Consider the following 20,035-nt stretch of genomic DNA (forward strand, 5'->3'; position numbering starts at 1 on the left):
TCTGAAAATTCTGACGAAATTTTAATGGCAAAGGTAAAAAACCTTCAATATTGCCATGTTTGATTTTCGGTTTGGCGCCTCGCAGATTTTCATCCTTCTGAACCAACGCTTGTTGATTACAGGGAGGAGTGTCTCTAATAATATTATTTTGCATATGCGTCAAGGAAGGGGACGCTGAAGGTAATGCAGTTGTAACAGCTGTTTCATTTAAGGTGGAACTTGCATTCATCACTGTTGAAGCATAGCTCTGATTTAAAGAAAGTCCTTGACTAGAATTTATGTCTGTAGTATGTTCTTTATTACGAGTTTCATTATATCTTGGCCAAGAGAATACATTATTATTGGCAAAGTCATTATAATCCCTGTGCAATTTTCGCGTTTTCACTTGCTGTAGCTTATCACCATATGCGAACACTTGAGTAAACATGCTGTCCAATCTCTGCTGGAAACTTTCTTCCTTAAAGGTGGTGGAAATGTCTTTACTCAGGGAATCAGCTTGTAGAAGAAGATCTTTCTCAATAGGTAAAAAATGCTCAATCAATAACTTTATATAGTTGAACCCCAAGTCAAGATTCAATTGTTGCCATTTCCGTAAAAGCTCGGGGTGAGTTTCACCATAAGAGGGCATGACTAGCACTCTCATGCCTCTAGGGATTAATTTAAAGTGAAGACATGCTTCCAGATGGCGTCTCTGCCAAGTTAGTCTATATAACTTATATAATGTATTCTCAAGTTCACGAAACATGGTATTAAAGTTCTTCATTTTATCAGCGTTACCTTTGTCAACATTAGGTGTAGTAGTCATATGTTCCATGTTGATGTTCAACAGCGGATTCTCTTTAGATTCCAGTAGGCTGTTCCATTGCCGTTTCGATTTATTAGGGACATAGTCCAGCTCAATTGTGCTTGTATCCATCGCGTGTGGTTAGCCAGGGATAAATAAAGGAAAAGTATACGTAACACAATCCCAGCAATAAAACCTCCAAGGTCCTCACCTCCAAATGCAAAAATATATAGTAGAAAAAACAGGAATGAGGAACTCCACGATGGTATAGCAGACAAAACACTTCTTTATTGTAACCAAAAAGGACAGGAAAGATGAGCGCTTTCTCGTACACACTGTACGCTTCTTCAGATCTAAATTATGTAAAATGCAAAAGCTCTTATATAGTACTTCCAAACCATTATTAAGTAATTAGGATCCTAATCAGCATCCCAAATTGATTGGGCAAGATATACAATTAAATAATTAAACATTTTAAATGGTGCTTAGCATTCAACAGTAGCCGAGAATTGTATTTCCTGTTATTGTAAAACAGCAACATCATTTTAAACTGTCATAAACTATGAAAATTTCATCATAGAAAAACGCAATAAAACATTAGTATCCCACATTGCTCAGGTCGGTTTTGCGCTAGGTTTAATAAACGCACTATCAAATGCCGTTTTGATTTCGCATGGCATTATTTTGGTAGGAAATTAAATTATATCATGCCGTCGGAGCAGCCGATGACCGCAATTCTTAAACGCAAGGATAAGGACAGGCAGCCTAGGAATAAGCCAGGCCTCAGCTGGGCCTGTCGCCGGTTCTCCGGTTTTCAGTGAGGCGCCTACGCAGCCCTTGACGACTGCAGAGCTGGAATCCCAGACAGCTGCAGACTCCCACGCGGAGTCTACTAGGCCGCAGCTACCTACCGACACCAGAGCAGATTTAGACACCGGTGGAGAGGAAACACCTTCGGTTACACAAGGTGTCTTCAGACCGACTACACTCACCATTAAATCTTATGCTAAACTTAAAACTGCTTTAAAACCTAAGAAAACTGTTAATCAGTCAACAGGTCAAGGCCCCATGCCTAAGAAACCGATGCTTAAGATGGCTGAAGATTTAATTACCCCCCCTCCTGATAAAAGACCAAGACAAGAGGTGGATTATGCATACTCTGACCAGGTTTCTCTCTCTTCTGCTACCCAGAAAGGAGGAGAAGGTAGGCCCCAAGCTAACAGAAGGCAGACACAATGACTCTATCCTCAAACTACCAAGCAAATCTCTCTTGGCAACACCCTTGGGAGGAAAACTAGCATTTTTTTGCAGACAACTGGCACATCACAAAAGACAAATGGGTTCTAAACATAGTCTCTCAAGGATACAGATTCCACTTTCATACCTTACCAAGGATCAAAGGGATGCCAAACCTGCCACCAAATCAATGGGCAGAGGCACAAAAACAAATTACAGCTCTCATGAACATGAGAGCCATTCAACAGGTACCTACACAGGAGCAGGGACAAGGATTTTACTCTACTCTTCCTAGTTCCAAGAAAGGACAAAGCATGGAGACCCATTCTGGATTTTTCAATTCTGAACACCTGTCTGCAAGTACCAAAATTCAAGATGCTAACACTACAGCAGCTTCTTCCCATGCTGGGCAAGAATGCTTGGCTAGTCACTTTGGACCTCAAGGAGGCACACCTGCATGTCCCTATCAGACAAAGTTGCAGAACATACCTCCGCTTCATTTCAGGTTCAACACATTATCAATTCTCTGCACTGCCCTTTGGCTTATCTGCTGCGCCCAGAGTCTTCACAAAATGCCTGGCACCAGTAATTGCATACTGCAGACAGAGGAATTCAAATATACCCATACCTGGACGACTGTCTTATTCAAACAGAAAGCAAGGACATTCTTTTACAGCATCTGGCATTTGTCAAACACCTTCTAAGTTGCCTAGGGTACACAGTAAACGAAAAGAAATCAAAACTTGTGCCCTCACAAAACATCAGTTTCCTGGGTGCCAGCTTGGATACAATGGCCCAGATGGCTTATCTCACGCCAGACAAACGACGACAACTGACTCAATATTTCAAAATAATGGCAACAAAGACCCAACTCCCTGCAAGAAAAATTCTGCAGGCCTTGGGATTCATGGCATCTTGCATTCTACTAATATTTGCAAAACTGCATATGAGGAGATTACAATGGTACCTGAAAAGTGTATGGACTCAGCACAGCCTGGAAACAATGATTCCACTCATTCCCTGCCTTCAACAGGAGTTTCTATGGTGGGCACAGCTAGTCACCTCAGCAAGGGTCAGCCTTTCACCTTACCCACAGCCAGGCAAACTGACAACAGATGCATCGGACTAGGCCTGGGGAGCACACATGGCAGGACAGTGCATTCAGGGCAAATGGACTACAAATCAGAGGGCATTCTGCACTGCTAGCATTTCTTTTTGACTGATATGCAGGTGTCTAACAGCTTTCAAGGACAACTACTATTAAGGACAGACAACACCACAGTTATGTGGTACATAAGCAAGGGGGCACACATTCCTACCCTCTATGCCGGCAAGCAGTGACCTTGTGGAACACTGCACTCTTACCAGGTTCGATTACAAGCACAATTCCTGCCAGGAAGAAAAACACATTGGCAGATGACCTAAGCAGAAACATCATGGATCCACACGAATGGAAACTAGATCCACAAGTATTTGCAATGATGGCTCAAAAATGGGGACGCCCAGACATGGATCTGTTTGCAAGCCCCCGCAACCACCAACTTCAAAAATACGCTCTCTCATTCAGTTGGAAAACATTAACAGTCTATGCCTTCCCTCCACTGCCTCTTCTAGCAAAGGTACTGCTGAAAGTCAGATTAGAGAGGCCACAAATGATTTTCGTTGCACCAGATTGGCCACGCCAACATTGGTACCCAATTTTAAGGACCATGGCCCAGGGCCCACCATGGATTTTGCCACACATTCCTCACCTAGCGAGACAATCTGATTCTACACAGCCAGCTCAAGACTTTAAACCTGGCTGCATGGCAAATTACCTAAACAACCAGCCAACACCTTTATCCAAAGCTGTTCTGGATGTCATTCAGGAGGTCCAGCACCAGGAAAACCTATTCAGACAAATGGAAAAGATTTTGCTCCTGGAACCAGGCTAAAGACCTAAATCCCCTGGAGCCGAACATTCCTCAGATTCTACAATATTTAACTGAGATGTTACACAAAGGACTTTCCTTTTCATTTATTAAGATCCACGCCTCAGCAGTTTCAGCTCATTACAGCACGGATCCTCCTTTATTTTCACATCCACTCCTAAGACAGTACCTCAGAGGGGGCTAAGAACTTAAGACCGCCAAGAAGAGCTCCAACACCTACTTGGGATCTCAACTTTGTCCTGGAAAAGCTTACACTGCCGTCCTTTGAACCAGCTTTTTCAATTGATTTAAAATTTCTTTCATGGAAAACTGCCCTACTTCTAGCAATAACCTCAGCTAGAAGAGTCTCAGAGCTACAGGCACTAATGGCAGTGGAACCTTTCCTCATTTTTCATCAAGACAGTTTCTCTACGAACTAATCCTTCCTTTATGCCAAAGGTGGTATCCAGTGTGGCCCTAAACCAAACCATTCACTTGCCCATCTTCTTCCCAAATCCCCAGAACAAAGGAGAAAGACTCCTGCACTCCTTGGACATTCACAGGCAATTACGTTACTACTTGGATAAAACTAAGGCTTTCAGAAAAACTGACCAGCTCTTTGTAGCCTATGCTACAGGATCACAAGGAAAAGCCATCTCAAACCATTTCTAAATGGATAGGACATTGCATACGTTTCTGCTACACACATCATGGGAAACCAGTACCTGCTAACATTAGGTCCCACTCCACCAGGGCTACAGCTACATCAGCAGCCTTTCTCAGGGGATTGCCAACCAAGGATATTCTGGAAGCTGCTACTTGGAGTTCAGTGCACACCTTCACCAAACACGATCACTTACCTCTTTACTCTAAGACTAAAGCTGGTTTTGCCACTGCAGTTTTGCAGGGCCTACTAGCCTCTTCTAACCCTGTTTGACTCCACCTCCCCTCCTTAGCTTTGGGATTCAATTCGGGCCGACTGCAGGGACCGCCTGACTGCAGGATAACCCAAGTGTGATGACTGCAGCAGGGTGAACACTCTAACATCTACATTTATGGTAGGTACAAAACTGTACTGTTCTCTGCTTGCTCATCACACTTTAATGCCCCCAGGATTTTCAAAACGTGTTTGGCTCCAGCTGTTGGTTCTTTTGCAGAACTCATGGAATCCAAATCTCCATACTTGGACAACCTTCTTATCCAGACCACCTCTAGTCTGCTTTGACTTCCTAGGATCTGTTTTTTCCCTTTGTATGTAGACTGGAAACCCATCATATGGCAGTTTTTCTCCCACAGAAGAAAGCTCAGATTCTCTCTCCATGTACTTTTTGGTTCCTCTTCCTTTTCCTCCAAGGGACATTCCAAGGGCTTTGGAGTTCATTCCCATGGTTCCCCTTGCCAAACTTCATGTGAAGATCCAGCGATATCCAAGGTCTCGCTTTCATCTCAACATTGTCACCCATTACATACTCAAATTCTCTTGCCTTTTCTGAAAAGTTTCAGTGGTGGATCTGTCTTATCAGCATATGTTTCCCTTTCAAACCAACTGTTCTCACTCTGGAACTTCATACAAATGCATAAGATTATTTAACATTTGTTTACCGGGAGAGTCCAACTTGGAACAAAGCCAGTTTTCAGTGGAAGCCTGGGGAGAAACACTCCAGATGCATGTCTTTGTAATGTGGGAGGAAGCCCACACAAACACAGGAAGGACATGCAGACTCTGCACAGAAGGCACCCCAGCTGAGAATTTAACCAGTACCTCTTGCTGTGAGGTGACAATGCGACTGCTGCACCATTGCACCGTCCAGTCTTCGTTTGGGGATCTAGTTTGGGGTAAATGGACAGGCTCCTTGGCAATCCAGGAGGGAGCACATTAGTGTAAAGGGCCCTCATTAAAACTATGGATTTTCTTTCACATGTGAAATCCACAGCCCCTGTAGATTTTCATGAATAACACCACAATCCTGTCTCATATCAAAGGGGGGGCAAATTTCTACCACCTGCACAGGCTGGCTGTTTTGGCTTGGGACCAAGTTGTAAAATTAAATCTGTTCCTACAAGCAGTTTGAATTCCATCCTAGGGCAATGTTATGGATTCTTTGAGCAGGTCCATGGAAGCCCTTGCTGATTGATGCTCATCAGTGGTGGTGGTCTTGGGCGTAGTCCACCAATGGGGTAGTCCTCAAGTAGACCTTTTTGCTTTCTTTCCAAGCAAACAGCTCAGGCTCCTTCATAATCTAACCAGGGGTCATCATCACAAGTTACCACACAAAGTGGACTTGCTGACTCTCAAAGGCTTCGCTGCTTCTTTTCCACTTGTTAGCACCTCATCATGACATCGTGGAGGATATAATTCTAATCCCTTTCAGACACCAAAATGTTGCCTTTTCTGTCTGGATTCAACCTGAAGCTGAGCTGCTTGCTGAAGTCTTTGTAGTATGGCCAGTCTTGGATTAGAGTTTGATTTAATAACCCACAGGTTGAACCAGACTGAGAAAACACTGATCTATCATTATGGTAAATAATTTTCCTTTTCTGTTCATGAAAAATGTTCTTCGTGTTTCACTGTTGCAGTCATTACATTTGGGTAATCCTGCTGGCAGGTTGCCCTCAGCCGGCCTGAATTCCAAAGTCTTGGGTCCTGCGTCAGCTGCTGTCACCCCTTCCCTGACATCAGAGGTATAAAAAGCAGCCAATGCCATTTTCTTCAGTCTTTCTTGCCGCGGGGTGCCCGAAGCAGAAGCAGTTAGCAAGTGCCGGTCAGCCGACTCCTGATATTTTCGTTAGTTTCAGATCCGAAGTCTTCAGTAAAGCTAAGTACCCCGTTGGGGAAACTTTTTTTTCTTGCTCCAGACCGATGTCAGAAAAAGTTAATTGTATTTCTTGTGGGAAGCAAATACCTCATAAGGATTTTCATTCTTACTGTATTCCTTGCCTAGGCCCTGATCACAAAGTTTCTGGTTGTCTGTTTTGTGCTAGATTTAACCAACACACTAAGCGTCTGTATGAATTTGCTTTAAACTATTTTGGACGCCAGTTTAATTATCCAGAAATGTCGTCTGATAGCCTTCCAACTACCGGAGTTCACAAAAAATGCAAAGAAAATGAAAGAGTCTACAGAGGCCCAAAACCGAAGGTTCTCCTAAGCCAGTCGCCTGTCCTCAGTGAGGTGCTTTCGCAGCCCCTGATGCCTGCTACTTTAGAGTCGCAGCCTGCTACCGACTCCCACGTGGAGTCTGCTATGCCTCTGGAAACTCAAGGTATTTGGAGCCTCTGATATTATATCTTCAGATGGGTCCGGAGCCACTGAGCAGGCACTGGCTTCTGAGGGTGTATTCAGACCTAAACATCTTTTACATCAGACAAACTTCATCTTCAAAGGCAAAGACTAAAGCACCTTCCAAAGCAATGAAACTCAAGAGCCATGTGGTCAGGCCTCTAAAAAAACAGATGCTCAAAATGTCCGAAGACTTGATTACCTTGATCAGGGGTACCCATCCCCTTCCTGATAAGAGGCCTAGGCAAGAGACTGACTATGAATCTTCAGATCAGGTTTCCATTTCTTCTGATCAGGAATATCCTCTCCCCCCTATGAGGATTCTGATGCTGAAGAATCTATACCTTCAGCTTCTCCAGAGGACTATTCTTTTGGGGAAACCTTACATACCATGAGGGAGCATTTCCACTGAGAGAGCCAAGATTTTTCAGAATCTAAAAAGAGGCTCTGGGATTTCCTTTTAAGCCACTAGCCATCCCACCTGTGTTAGACATTGTAGATGTGTTTTCGGAGTCTAGTCTTACCCCTGACTCCTTACCCTCCAGCTCCTGTTAAGCCTGACCGATATTACAGGGTTCATGACTCTCATAAATTCCTTTTTTAAAAACCCTGCTGTAGACCCAGAAACTATTTCTCAGGGTCCCAAAGGAGTTAAGGCTTCGGCTGCAAAAAACCCTACCTCCTCTGACAAAGATTCTAGGGCACTGGATAGAGGGGGAAAAAAGGTTTACACATCTGCTACCTTGGCTATAAGGGCCTTAAAACTGTCAGTTTCATATGCTCAAATATCAGCAACATGTCATGGCATTGCTTAAACAGAAAATGTTAAACTCTGAATGTGCAGAAAAGAAGGAAATGCAGGATTTATTGCATACAGCTGAACAAGTTGAAAAACATACTTTGCAATGTGGTCTTGATTCTTTAGAGGCCTCCTGCAGGGCCGCACTTAGAGGTTCTGTAATTAGGAGGCATGTCTGGTTAAAGGAACAAAATCTGCCTGATCATGTTAGTTAAATTATTAGATGCACCTTTACAACATGATACTTTGTTTGCTGGTAAGGCAGAAGAGGTGTTAAAGAAAATGGAGGACAAAGCTAAATCTATGCAAACGGTCAAAAGATTTTTTACAACTATAGCCACCTAGGTTTAGTAGACACTGGTTACAAAGAATTGGTCCTTTCCAGTGTCAGACCTCAGAGGCAGGTCCAGACGCCCTAGAGGCAGACCCCAGGCGCAAGGTTCATACCGCTCAAAGCAATGGTGGGCTTCTACCTCCAAAGTTGGAGAAGACAAATCACAACCATACAGGAAACAGTCCCAATGACTTCCCCCTGCCTGCACCAAGCACTTAAATCCTGGCAGCACCCTTAGGGGGAAAATTAGCACTTTTTTCTCAAAATTGGCACATAACCCAGGGCAAGTGGGTCCTAAATATCGTGTCACAAGGCTGAAAGTTCCATTTCCATACCCTGCCAAAGGCAAACGGCTGGCCAGATCTGCCAAATCAATGGGTGGAGGCACAAAAACAAGTCTTATCCCTCATGGACATCAAGTACCAGAGCAAGAGCAGGGACAAGGATTTTACTCAAGTCTGTTCTTGGTATCCAGAAAGGACAAGACCTGGAGGCCAATACTGGACCTATCCATTTTGAACACATTCCTGGATATACCAAAATTCAAGATGTTGACTTTGCAGCAGCTTCTGCCCATGCTGGGCAAGAAAGCTTGGCTTGTGACTTTAAACCTAAGAGGCATACCTGCATGTCCCAGTCAGAAAAATATGCAGAAGATACCTCAGATTAAAGGCTGGCTCAATGCATTACCAATTCTCTGCACTGCCTTTTGGCTTATCTACTGTGCCCAGGGTCTTTACAAAGTGCCTGGCACCAGTAATTGCATTCTGCAGACAGAGGAATACAAATATATCCTTACTTGGACGACTTGTCTAATTCAAGCAGAGAACAAGGACATTCTTCTACAGCATCTGGCGTTTGTGAAGACTTCTAACATGTCTAGGGTACACATTCAACGAAAAGAAGTCAAAACTAGTACCCTCTCGAGCAATAATATTCCTGGGTGCAAGCTTAAATACAACTGCCCAGATGGCTTATCTGACGCCAGACAAAGGCATCTGACTACCTATTTCAAAATGTTGGCAAAGGCCCAGTTATCTTCAAGAAAAATTCTGCAGGCTTTGGGCTTCATGGCATCCTGCATCCTACTAATTCCATATGCAAGACTGCATATGAGGAAACTTCAATGGTACCTAAAAAGTGTTTGGACTCAACATTGCCACAGCCTGGAAACTGATTACTCTCATTCCCCGCCTGCAACACGAGTTTCGATGGTGGGCAAAGGCTTGTCACCAAAACAAGGGACAACCATTCACATTACCCCCAGCCAGGCAGACACTAACAACGGATGCATCAGATTATGCCTGGGGGGCCCACATGGCAGGAAGATGCATTCAGGGCACATGGACCTCAAACCAAATGCATCTACATATCAATAAAAGAGATGCTAGCAGTTCAAAATGCCCTGACAGCCTTCAAGGACCTACTTCATCCAGGACAACAACTGATAAAGATGGACAACACCACGGTCATGAGGTATATAAACAAGCAGGGGGGCACACATTCTTACCCCCTTTGCAGACTAGCCATGGCTTTGTGGGACACAGCATTGACTTACGAAGTACATCTGCAGGCACAGTTCCTGCCAGGAAGGAAAAATACTCTGGCAGACTAACTAAGCAGAAACCTCATGGATCCCCACGAGTGGCACCTGGATCCACAAGTCTTCAGCATGATAACGAGGAAATGGGGATGCCCGGACATAGATCTATTTGCCTCCCCTCAGAACAACCAACTAAAAAGATTCTGTACAAGGATTTATCACAGACGAGCATGGAAAGTGGACGCCCTAATCAGTATATGCATTTCCCCCTCTGCCTCTCCTCCTCCCCAAGGTACTCCTAAAGGTCCGACAGAGAAGCCAAAGATGATACTGATTGCTCCAGACTGGCCCTGCCAGTACTGGTATCCAATATTAAGGAACTTGTCTCAATGCCCAGCTTGGACCTTACCTCATATACCTCATCTACTGTCCCAGCAAAACAGTCAGATCCTGCACAGCCAACTCAGAACTTTAAAACCTGGCAGCACGGCAAATAATGTAGTTATACAAAACACACCTCTCAGTAAAGCTGTGATGGATGTCATTTTGGAAGCCAGAAGGCCTAGTACTAGAAAATCTTATGCTGGAAAATGGAAGAGATTCTGTGTTTGGAACCAGGCACAAGGAACTGATACAGCTGTGCCAAATATTCCTCAGATTTTGCAATACTTAACTGAGATGCTGGACAAAAGCCTATCTTTTTCATCTATTAAAATTCATTCCTCTGCCATTTCGGCTCATTACAATGTAGAGCCACCAATCTTTTCTCATCCCTTATTAATGCAGTACCTCAGAGGAGCCAGAAATTTAAGACCTCCAAGGAGATCACCAATGCCTGCATGAGACCTCAACTATGTCTTGGAACTCACTCTGCCTCCTTTTGAGCCAGCTGCTACTGCTGATGTAAAGTTTTTATCTTGGAAAGCAGCTCTGCTCCTAGCAATAACTTCTGCAAGACAGGTTTCAGAGCTACAGGCACTCAAGGCTGTGGAACCTTTTATCATTTTTTTATCCAGGCAGGGTCTCTGAGGACAAAACCCAACATTTATGCCTAAGGTGGTGTCCAGTGTGGCTCTCAGCCAAACTATTCACCTGCCAACCTTTTATCCAAATCCACAGAACAAGGGGGAGAGAATTCTGCATTCTTTGTACGTACACAGCTTAGATTCTACTTGGACAGAACCAAAGTTTTCAGAAAGATAGAGCAATTATTAGTGACATGCTGCAGGATCACAAGGAAAGGCTATCTCAAAGCAGACTTTTTCAAAGTGGATAGGCCACTGCATTAATTTCTGCTATGTACACCATGGCAAGCCAGTACCCAAGGGCATTAGGCCACACTCAACCAGAGCTGCAGCCTTTCTCAGGGGAGTACCTACCAAGGACATTTTAGAGGCTGCTACTTTGAGTTCAGTGCACACCTTTACAAAGCACTATCCTCTGCCGTACTACTCTAAATCCAGGGCAGGCTTTGCCACTGCAGTTCTGCAGGGCCTCATAGCATCTCCTAACGCTGTTTAGCTCCAGCCTCCCAACCTTAGCTTTGGGACTCTACCGAAATGTAATGACCAACAGTGAAACACGAAGAAAATAGTACAGTTGTGTGCACTTACCATAAATGTAGATGTTCGAGTGTATTCACTGTTGCAGTCCAGGTTACCCACCCACCACTCCCTTTTCTTCTGATGGAACCCATCTTTCCTTCTCTGATTTCTGCAACCTATGTGGTGTATTTGCTTGTAGATGAAGGTAAATTTCATATTGGTGCATACAATTATACATATCTAAATTTTGGCAACCCTTTTTGGGAGGGCACCTGACATCTGGGGCAAGAAAAACTTAAGAAAATGGCGTCGTCTGCTGCTTTTATACCCCTGACGACCTGACGTCAGGGAAGGGGCGACAGCAGCCGACGCAGGACCCAAGACTTTGGAATTCAGGCCAGCTGAGGGCAATCTGCCAGCAGGATTACCCAAATGTGTAATGACTGCAACAGTGAATACACTCTAACATCTACATTTATGGTAAGTGTACACAACTGTACATCTGAAGTAGGCACTTCATTTGTCAGCAACCTTTGGGATACGGATCCGAGCCGGCAACTTCTACCACAGCATAGATTTGAGCTCCTAGCTCCTCCCTTTACCCATAATCCCCTGCCAACCCTGACTGACCTCAGATCTAGTTTGCCGCGCTACAAGCTAGGTTCCTGAGCTCCTGGTTTATCGAAACTTTGTGAGGAAAAAATTTCCATTTTCTTCCTTTTTTCTTTTGCTGTGAGGAGTGGTTAGGTACCCCTATAGCCCTTTTTTATCTAACTAAATTTATTTTTGTGGTCCTTTTTCTCCTCCCTTCCTCGCTGGTCGTAGTGTGTGTGGTGTGTGTAGGGGCCTAGTGAGTGTGTTTTTTCCTTTATTTAAAAATGTCAGAGGCCCCGACCTCTCAGAGCTGCGGGCCGAGCTTCATATCCGAGGGATTCCGTGTGCCTTTGGCTCCGTCCCTGTTGGAGCACGCGGGTCCTTCGGATCCGATGGTCTCTGCCCCGGGTCTGGTCCCCGGTTCGGATCCGGGTGGGAGGCGACTCTCTCCGATCGAGGGCGGCTCCCCCTCTGCTTTCGCTGCGGTGGAGAGGGCACTGTTGAGTGCATCCGGGCCTCTGGTCCTGGCTTCAGCTCCCCCCTGCACACCCTCTCAGCTGGTCCAGGCTCCCATCACCCGGCCTTTGGGGCAGCCTGCTTCAGCGCCTCGGGGTTTTCCTTCGGAACATGACATTGCTGGTGAGACTTCCTTGGACAGCCCCCCCCCCCCCCCCGAGGAGGTTCCTCACAAGTCTAAGTGTAAGAGGAGGCACGTGGACTCCCCCGAGTCCCTTACGGAAGATACGGACTTAGATGAAGGGGAAGGCTCCCCAAGGTCACCCCCCCCCCCGAGGATGTCTCCTTTGGAGACATCATGGAAATGCTTAGGATCAGGGGGGGTTGGTCTGCCCCCAAGTCTTCCTCCGATGAGTCCGTATTCCTAGAGGTGTTCGAAGCAGGGCCATCTACCTCTTGGGTGTCCCCCCTGACCCCCTGGTGGACCTTATCACCACCAGGGCTTGGAGGGAGCCGGACACTGTAGAGCCAGTCCCCAAGTGCCCGGACAGGATCTTGAGTGCCCCCGCAGAGAGAACCCATTGGAGCAGAGGTCCCCCTGTGGATGCCATGTTGGTGGCGGCCACCAAGAGAGTTGGCTCAGGAGAGCCCCACGGTCCACCCACTGAGCAAAGAGTCTCATGCGATGGACCGCCTTGGGAAGCGGGCCTTCAGTTCAGCAACCTTCTCTGTGAGGGCGCTGGACTATATGGCACATGTCATCCGGATGCAGCAGGATCTAATAAAAGAATACGCTGCCTCCCCCCCAGAGTCCATGTCTGAAGGGGATAAACAACTGTACTCCTCCCGAATGTCCACTCTACGGTCCATTTCTAACACCTCTATGCGGCTTTTGTCTCACGCCACTGAGGGAGCCGCTAGAGCTGGTGGAGTCTGCCTGGTCATGAGGCGACAAGCCTGGCTCCGACATTGTGACTTCTCGGAACCCTTTAAGGCGTCATTCACGAATGCCCCCTTTGGTTCTGCTCTGTTTGGAAAAACCGTTTGTGACACTTTAGTCCAGAGCGAGAAAGACGGGAAGACGTCTGCCGTCGGAGTCCGCTTCTCTGCTCCCCAGAGGTCCTTTCCAAGAACCAAAAGGGTCAGAAGATGTGGTTCCGGAAATCGTATCAATCCCAGTCTGCTCCGGATAACCAGTCCTCTCGTGGCAGAGGAGGACAGGGAGGATGCCGCTCTAGAGGCAGAGGGGATCCCAGGAATTTTGGGTCCAGAGAACCCTTCTCTGAGAGGCCCACGCAGAACCCCTGAGGGGTTGCCCGGCTGCTCCACTCTGGAGGCACTCGGGGTGGGGTGGGGGAGGGTTTGAGGCACCTAGCAATGTGGGAGTCCATAACAGATCGCTGGGTGCTTCGCATCCTATCCAGAGGTTACCAAATTCCCTTTATTGTAACCCCCAAAACCAGAAGCCTCCCCGACGTACCACCCAATCAGAGGGAGGCGGCTGCTACAGAAATTCAGCAGCTTTTACAAAAAAGAGCTATCCAACCGGTCCCCCCAGATCAGCTCGGATCAGGGTTTTACTCCAGGTTCTTTCTGGTGCCAAAAAAGACGGGGGGCTTGAGGCACATCCTCTACCTCTCTCTCTTGAACCTTGGCAGTACCCAAAGAAAAGTTCCGGATAGTCACGCTGCAATCCATTCTCCTCCTGTTACGGGAGAACGATTGGAAGTACGCATCCTTGAGGTCCATCGAGCACAATCACATTCTAGTGGACAGATGTTCCAGGTGGTTTCTCCGCTTCCGGCTGGGAGCCAGTCACTTTCAGTTCAGGGCCCTCCCCTTCGGTCTCGCCTCAGCCCCCAGGGTGTTCACCAAAGTCTTAGCGGCAATAGCGGCCCACCTGAGACTCCAGGGAATTCAGGTCTTTCTGTACCTGGACGACAGGCTCCTTACCGCCCCCAACAAGGCATCTGCTCTGTTCATGCAGGGATTACTTCCTCAATCTTGCTCCACGTCTAGGATTGATGGTCAACATGGCCAAATCCTCTCTGGCTCCTACACAGATAATAGATTTCATAGGGGCGAGACTGGATTCCAGACTCTAATACTTGCTTTCCTGACTTCAGATCGGCTTCAGAGCCTGAGGTTGCATGTACAGGCCATCCTCCAACTTCAAGCTCCACCGGCGGAATTGATCCTGAGGGCTCTAGGGTCCATGGCGGCAGCAATTTCTCTGCTGCCCTTGGCCCGTCTGAATGAGGGTCCTGCAGTGGACCCCTCAGGTGCAATGGTCCCTGTCGCGCACCCCCCTGTACCATCCCATTCCCCTAAACAGGACTTTTGCAGAAGGTCGCTCGTGTGGTGGCTCCAGTCCCCGAGCCTCCACACGGGACGCCCATTCTCGATGCCTCCTCCCATCGCCACAGTGACCACGGATGCTTCTCGCCTGGGGTGGGGTGGGGGCATTATTCAGGCAGAACGGTCCAAGGCACGTGGAACGACAGAGACCTCCTTGCATACCAATGTCCTAGAGATGAGGGCGGTGCTTTTGACGTTGCAGGCACTTCACGACCTTCTTCCGATTGGGATGATTGAGGTACAAACGGACAACATGTCAGTGGTCTGGTACATCAACAAACAAGGGGGAACCAGGTCTTATCCTCTTTGTCGCGAGGCCATGAGAGTGTGGGAATGGGCGATATCCACCAACCGCTTTCCCATTGCAATGCACATTCTGGGACGGTCCAGCATCCTAGCAGACAGGCTCAGTCGTACAATCCTGACCCCATACGAATGGTCTCTCAATCCTCTAGGAGCAGAGCGAATATTTGCCCAATGGGGGCAACCCTGTTGCGATCTTTTTGCCTCTCCCTCAAATACCAAATGCAACAGTTACTTCACTCTAATCCCCCCTCTGGGGGAGTCCCCGAGAGACTCTCTAGTACATGCTTGGCCTCCCGGTCTTCTTTACGCTTACCCTCCACTCCCCCTGATGCTAAAACTTTTACAGAAAGCCAGTCGGTTGGGGAGCTAGATGATCCTCATTGCCCCATTCTGGCCTCGTCAGACGTGGTTCCCGTACCTATGGTCTCACCTGATTCATCAGCCCTGGATTTTGGATCCCCTTTCAGATCTCATTACTCACCCCCTGGGTCTTCGACCCCCAACCTGGTCAACCTCAAGCTGACTGCTTGGTTGCTCCAGTTCCACTCCTGATAAGGACTCCCGGAATCTCCTCACCAGTCAAAGCCATTCTAGTAGCAGCACACAAGCCATCCACCAGAAAGGTCTATCGGAGTAAGTGGAAACGCTTTTCCATCTGGGCTGAGCTCTGTCACTTACATCCTTTTACGGTGCCTTTAACATCGGTTTTGGAATTTCTAACTACCCTTTACCATCAGGGGGCTAGCTGTTCTACAGTCAAGGTGCAACTAGCAGCGATTTCGCACCATCATGTAGGGCATGAGTCTGGCCCTCTTATTACCTCCAAGCTCTGTAAAGCTTTCCTTAAGGGTACCTTCCTCCTCAGACCTCCTGTCAGGGAGGTAGTACCCCCATGGGAGTTATCTTTAGTTCTACAGGCCTTGACAAGCCCCCCTTTCGAGCCGGCGGCCACGGTTGATCTCAAATACCTCTCTTGGAAAACTGCCTTTCTGGTGGCCATTACTTCAGCTAAAAGTCTCGGAACTTCAGGCTCTGTGTCAAACCACCGTATTTGGCCTTCCATCAGGATAGAGTTTACCTCGGGATCAATCCGTCTTTCTGCCTAAGGTATCTTCTGAAGCAAACATTAATCGATCTATTAATCTTCCCGTGTTCTTCTCCAACTATCAGAACAAAGGAGAATATAAGCTGCATTCTTTGGACGTGCACAGACAACTGTGCTTTTATATTCATCGAACGGCAGGTCATAGGCAATCCGACCAGTTTTGTCTCCTTTGCCAAAACCAACTTAGGCAAGTCGGTTTCTAAAGTTACCCTGTCACGATGGATAGCTAGTTGTATTCTCTTAACATATCAGAGTTCGGGAAGGCCTGCACCTCAGGGAGTCCGCGCTCATTCTACTAGGGCCGTTGCTACATCGGCTGCTTTTAGATCTAGGGTTCCCTTGGATGATATTTGTTCCGCAGCCACTTGGGCTTCATCCCATACTTTTATCAGCCATTACAAACTGGATGTTGTCTCCAGAGGTAGGGCGTCCTTTGGCTCTGCAGTGCTCCACAATATCCTTCCATGAAGGCCACCCAAGATTCAGGTAGCTGGGGACTCTGTCCCAAAGGTTGCTGACAAATGAAGTGCCTACTTCAGATTAAGTAGTTATGTACTCACCATAACGTTCCATCTGAGTAGGTATCTTCATTTGTCTGCAACCATCCCACCCACCTTCCCCCTGACCAATATGATTCCAAGTAGGAGTTGTCTTGCATGAGTCCCTTCTGGGACGCACTAGCAAGTTCTTATATGGGGCAAACTTGATCTGAGGTCAGTCAGGGTTGGCAGGGGATTATGGGTAAAGGGAGGAGCTAGGAGCTCGGATCTATGCTGTGGTAGAAGTTGCCGGCTCTGATCCGAGATCGGATCCGTATCCCAAAGGTTGCAGACAAATGAAGATACCTACTCAGATGGAACGTTATGGTGAGTACATAACTTCTTATTAACTCCACCCCCAAAGTGATTTTCCTCGCTTTTCCTGTATGTGGAGTGTTGAAGTGTTGGATTACAGGCGTCATGTAGTAGTAATTCCATTTGTTTTATGTTTGAACTTTTCTGTTTGCTCTTACCAACACTTGTCTTTTAATCTGTCACATCATGAAGGCTACTAACAGTGTCAGAGTAATTAGGTTAGGTCACTTATTCCCCACCACAGAGCCTAAAAATCAGTGCATCTTAAACAGTGGCATTTAGGTGTACCTTGTCAGATTGCCAGCATTACACCTCTGATAAGTAGTGTGGTTTGGAGTCTGAACGATAGAAAGGCTTTCAGTCTTTTCCATTGCAAATAAACAAGAAAACACAAGTTACACTTTTTATATTGTCTAATAATTTTTTGTATTTGATTTTGTATTTTTTCTACACTTTGCTTTCTGTAAAAGTGCATGTTTTTCTTCTGGTGTTTTGTTACAGCATTTTTGTATTACATTGTGTTTTGAGGCAAGCCACTGAGTAGGGTAAGGAAGATTAACCTCCGAGACTATCTTACAGTATTAAAAATTGAGAATGCGAGAGACACCATCTGAGCTCAAGTAACACGTTAATCATAGGGATCAGATTTGTCATTCATGAACATTTAACTAGTGAGTTGTTACTTTGAAAGAACAATTTACTTCAATATATTTTCAAGCCCATCATTCAAGCATTCCTAAAATGCTGTATTTGCTATTGCCACAAATAAAAATCAAAGGAGGTAAAGTAATTTAAAAATGTGAATCGATCCAGACAGTCAAAAGTAGGCAGTCACAGCAGTGTTGTAAGCTGATGAGAGAGAGAACCACAATAAAATTTCTCTTGATCCGTCTAAAATGACATCAGGGAGGCAAACTCATTGACTAAAACAAAATCATGCTACCCATGGTACTAGAAACCCAAAAAACTTAACAGAAATTAAACCAGAATAAGCCATGTTGGCATATAAAATTGGAAAATTAAGTTCAAGGTTTGCTGAAAAATGTTTTGTTTTTGTCCCAGTTTTTGGGTGCGGTTCTCCTTTTAACTTGTAACTACTTTTTAGTACCCATTACTAAAGTGAGGAGTTCTGAGTTTTAAGCTCTATCAAACTATATATTTTGTTCTAATAAAAAAAAAAAATGGTACTTGGAGCTAAGCTGTCATGCTTAATGTTGCTTCAGAGTCATTTGATGTCTTAGGTTGCCACAATGAGCACAAATTTGGGAGTTGGAAATGCATGCTTTGTAATATGCATATCCTTAGCTTGGATTTTACTTGAATGGAACAAAGACTTTGACCATTTTCATTTGCAAAGTCTGTCTTAATAGGGTGTTAAAGTTATTGAGGACATCCTTTCCAGATGCTCAACGAAATGCATTTACACTATTTGCAAAAAAATATGGATGGCATTATTTGCAACTCCCAGTACTTGTTTCACTGGTGTAGTGGCTGCTTCGGTGGCCTTTTAGGGTAATGCTGCCTGAAAATCCTAAAAGAATCCATATAGTGGTAACTCTGAAGCACCACAAACTGTATTAAAAACCAATAGAATTTGTTCAGTATGGTTAAGTGCGTTCACCTATATAAGACTGCATCAGAACCAAGTACCAACACACAATAGGTGAATTTATACCCATTAACAAATTATTCAATTAGTTGAAAAGACAAAACCAGTAAACATACACTTCCTTTTAAATATATAAATAAAAGCTACATAAAATTCTTCTCAGTTAATCACTATATATAACACTGAAACTACTGATGGGAATACAGAAAGTTATCTGTGGTGCTGCGGTAGCGTTGTCGCCTCAGATGTTGCCCGTTCGATTCTCAGAGCGTCTTCTGTGTAGACATGCGTGAATGGGTGTTCCTTCGTTGAAGGTTGTGCGTTAGGCCCGGCAAGCCAGCACATAAAAATCTACTGCCCATCATTAGCAGACCAGAGTTCCGCTGTGGCGACCCCTAACCAGGAAAAGCCGAAAAAGACAATCATTCCTAACATTTCACTACTTTTTGGAACAGTAGAAATACGGTTGTAAAGATTGTCCCTGCATCCTCCAATGTCAAATTTTCTGTTGCATACCTTTTTCTTCGGGTATTCAGTGCTCACAGAAATGAAGATTAAGGAGATGTGATGCATGATTGGAAAGGGGAAGTTGCAATGATGGTTGATATCAATACGTTAAATGTGTAAAGGTTTAAGGAGAGGGTCTTAAAGTATAATGTGTGTTTCAGGCCATAATTTAAAAAAAAAAAAAAACATTATTCAAAGAAATCTGTGTCGGTCTGGCATAACTTTCTTTGGGTAACCCAGCTTAAGATGTGGCCAGATTGCTTATCAGGCTAAGTCAGTACAGATGGTGTTTTTTTTTCTCCCTTGTTTCTTTTGTTTGGTATACTAATATCAGATACCTAATCTTGTTCAGTCTGATTTCTAGTCAGTTTTGAAAACTGATTTTGTAATTGTGTGCTATATACTACAATTCACTTAACTGTATTTCTGCTTCTGTTTTTAGGGTTGAATCCACCCAGATTTCGAATAGGCGATCAAGAATTTGACAATTTACCAGCATTGCTAGAATTCTACAAAATTCATTACTTGGACACTACAACATTAATAGAACCTGTTCCCAAATCCAGACAGTTTAACCCTGCCGTTGGACCATTAACATCACCAGGAGTAATCTTGAGGCAGGAAGAGGCAGAGTATGTCAAAGCTCTGTTTGACTTTAATGGAAATGATGATGAAGATCTTCCCTTTAAGAAAGGAGATATTTTGAAGATCCTGGAGAAGCCTGAGGACCAGTGGTGGAATGCTCAGGACAGTGAAGGAAAAAGAGGCATGATACCTGTCCCTTATGTCGAGAAGTACAGGCCTGGCTCTGCTACA

At 45.4% G+C, this 20,035-nt stretch overlaps 1 protein-coding gene across 1 annotated transcript in view; it reads left to right on the forward strand.

The window, feature by feature from the left end:
- Positions 1-20,035, forward strand: part of CRK (CRK proto-oncogene, adaptor protein) — a gene marked incomplete at its 3' end in the record, with an annotated part of 738,569 nt that extends 718,534 nt beyond the window's left edge. Inside the window, 1 exon segment of the mRNA XM_044054335.1 lies at positions 19,662-20,035. Coding sequence (XP_043910270.1) covers positions 19,662-20,035 — 374 coding nt within the window.

This window comes from Protopterus annectens, chromosome 13.part0, assembly GCF_019279795.1.
Source record: "Protopterus annectens isolate FY-2018-M chromosome 13.part0, PAN1.0, whole genome shotgun sequence".
Classification (NCBI taxonomy): domain Eukaryota; kingdom Metazoa; phylum Chordata; order Ceratodontiformes; family Protopteridae; genus Protopterus; species Protopterus annectens.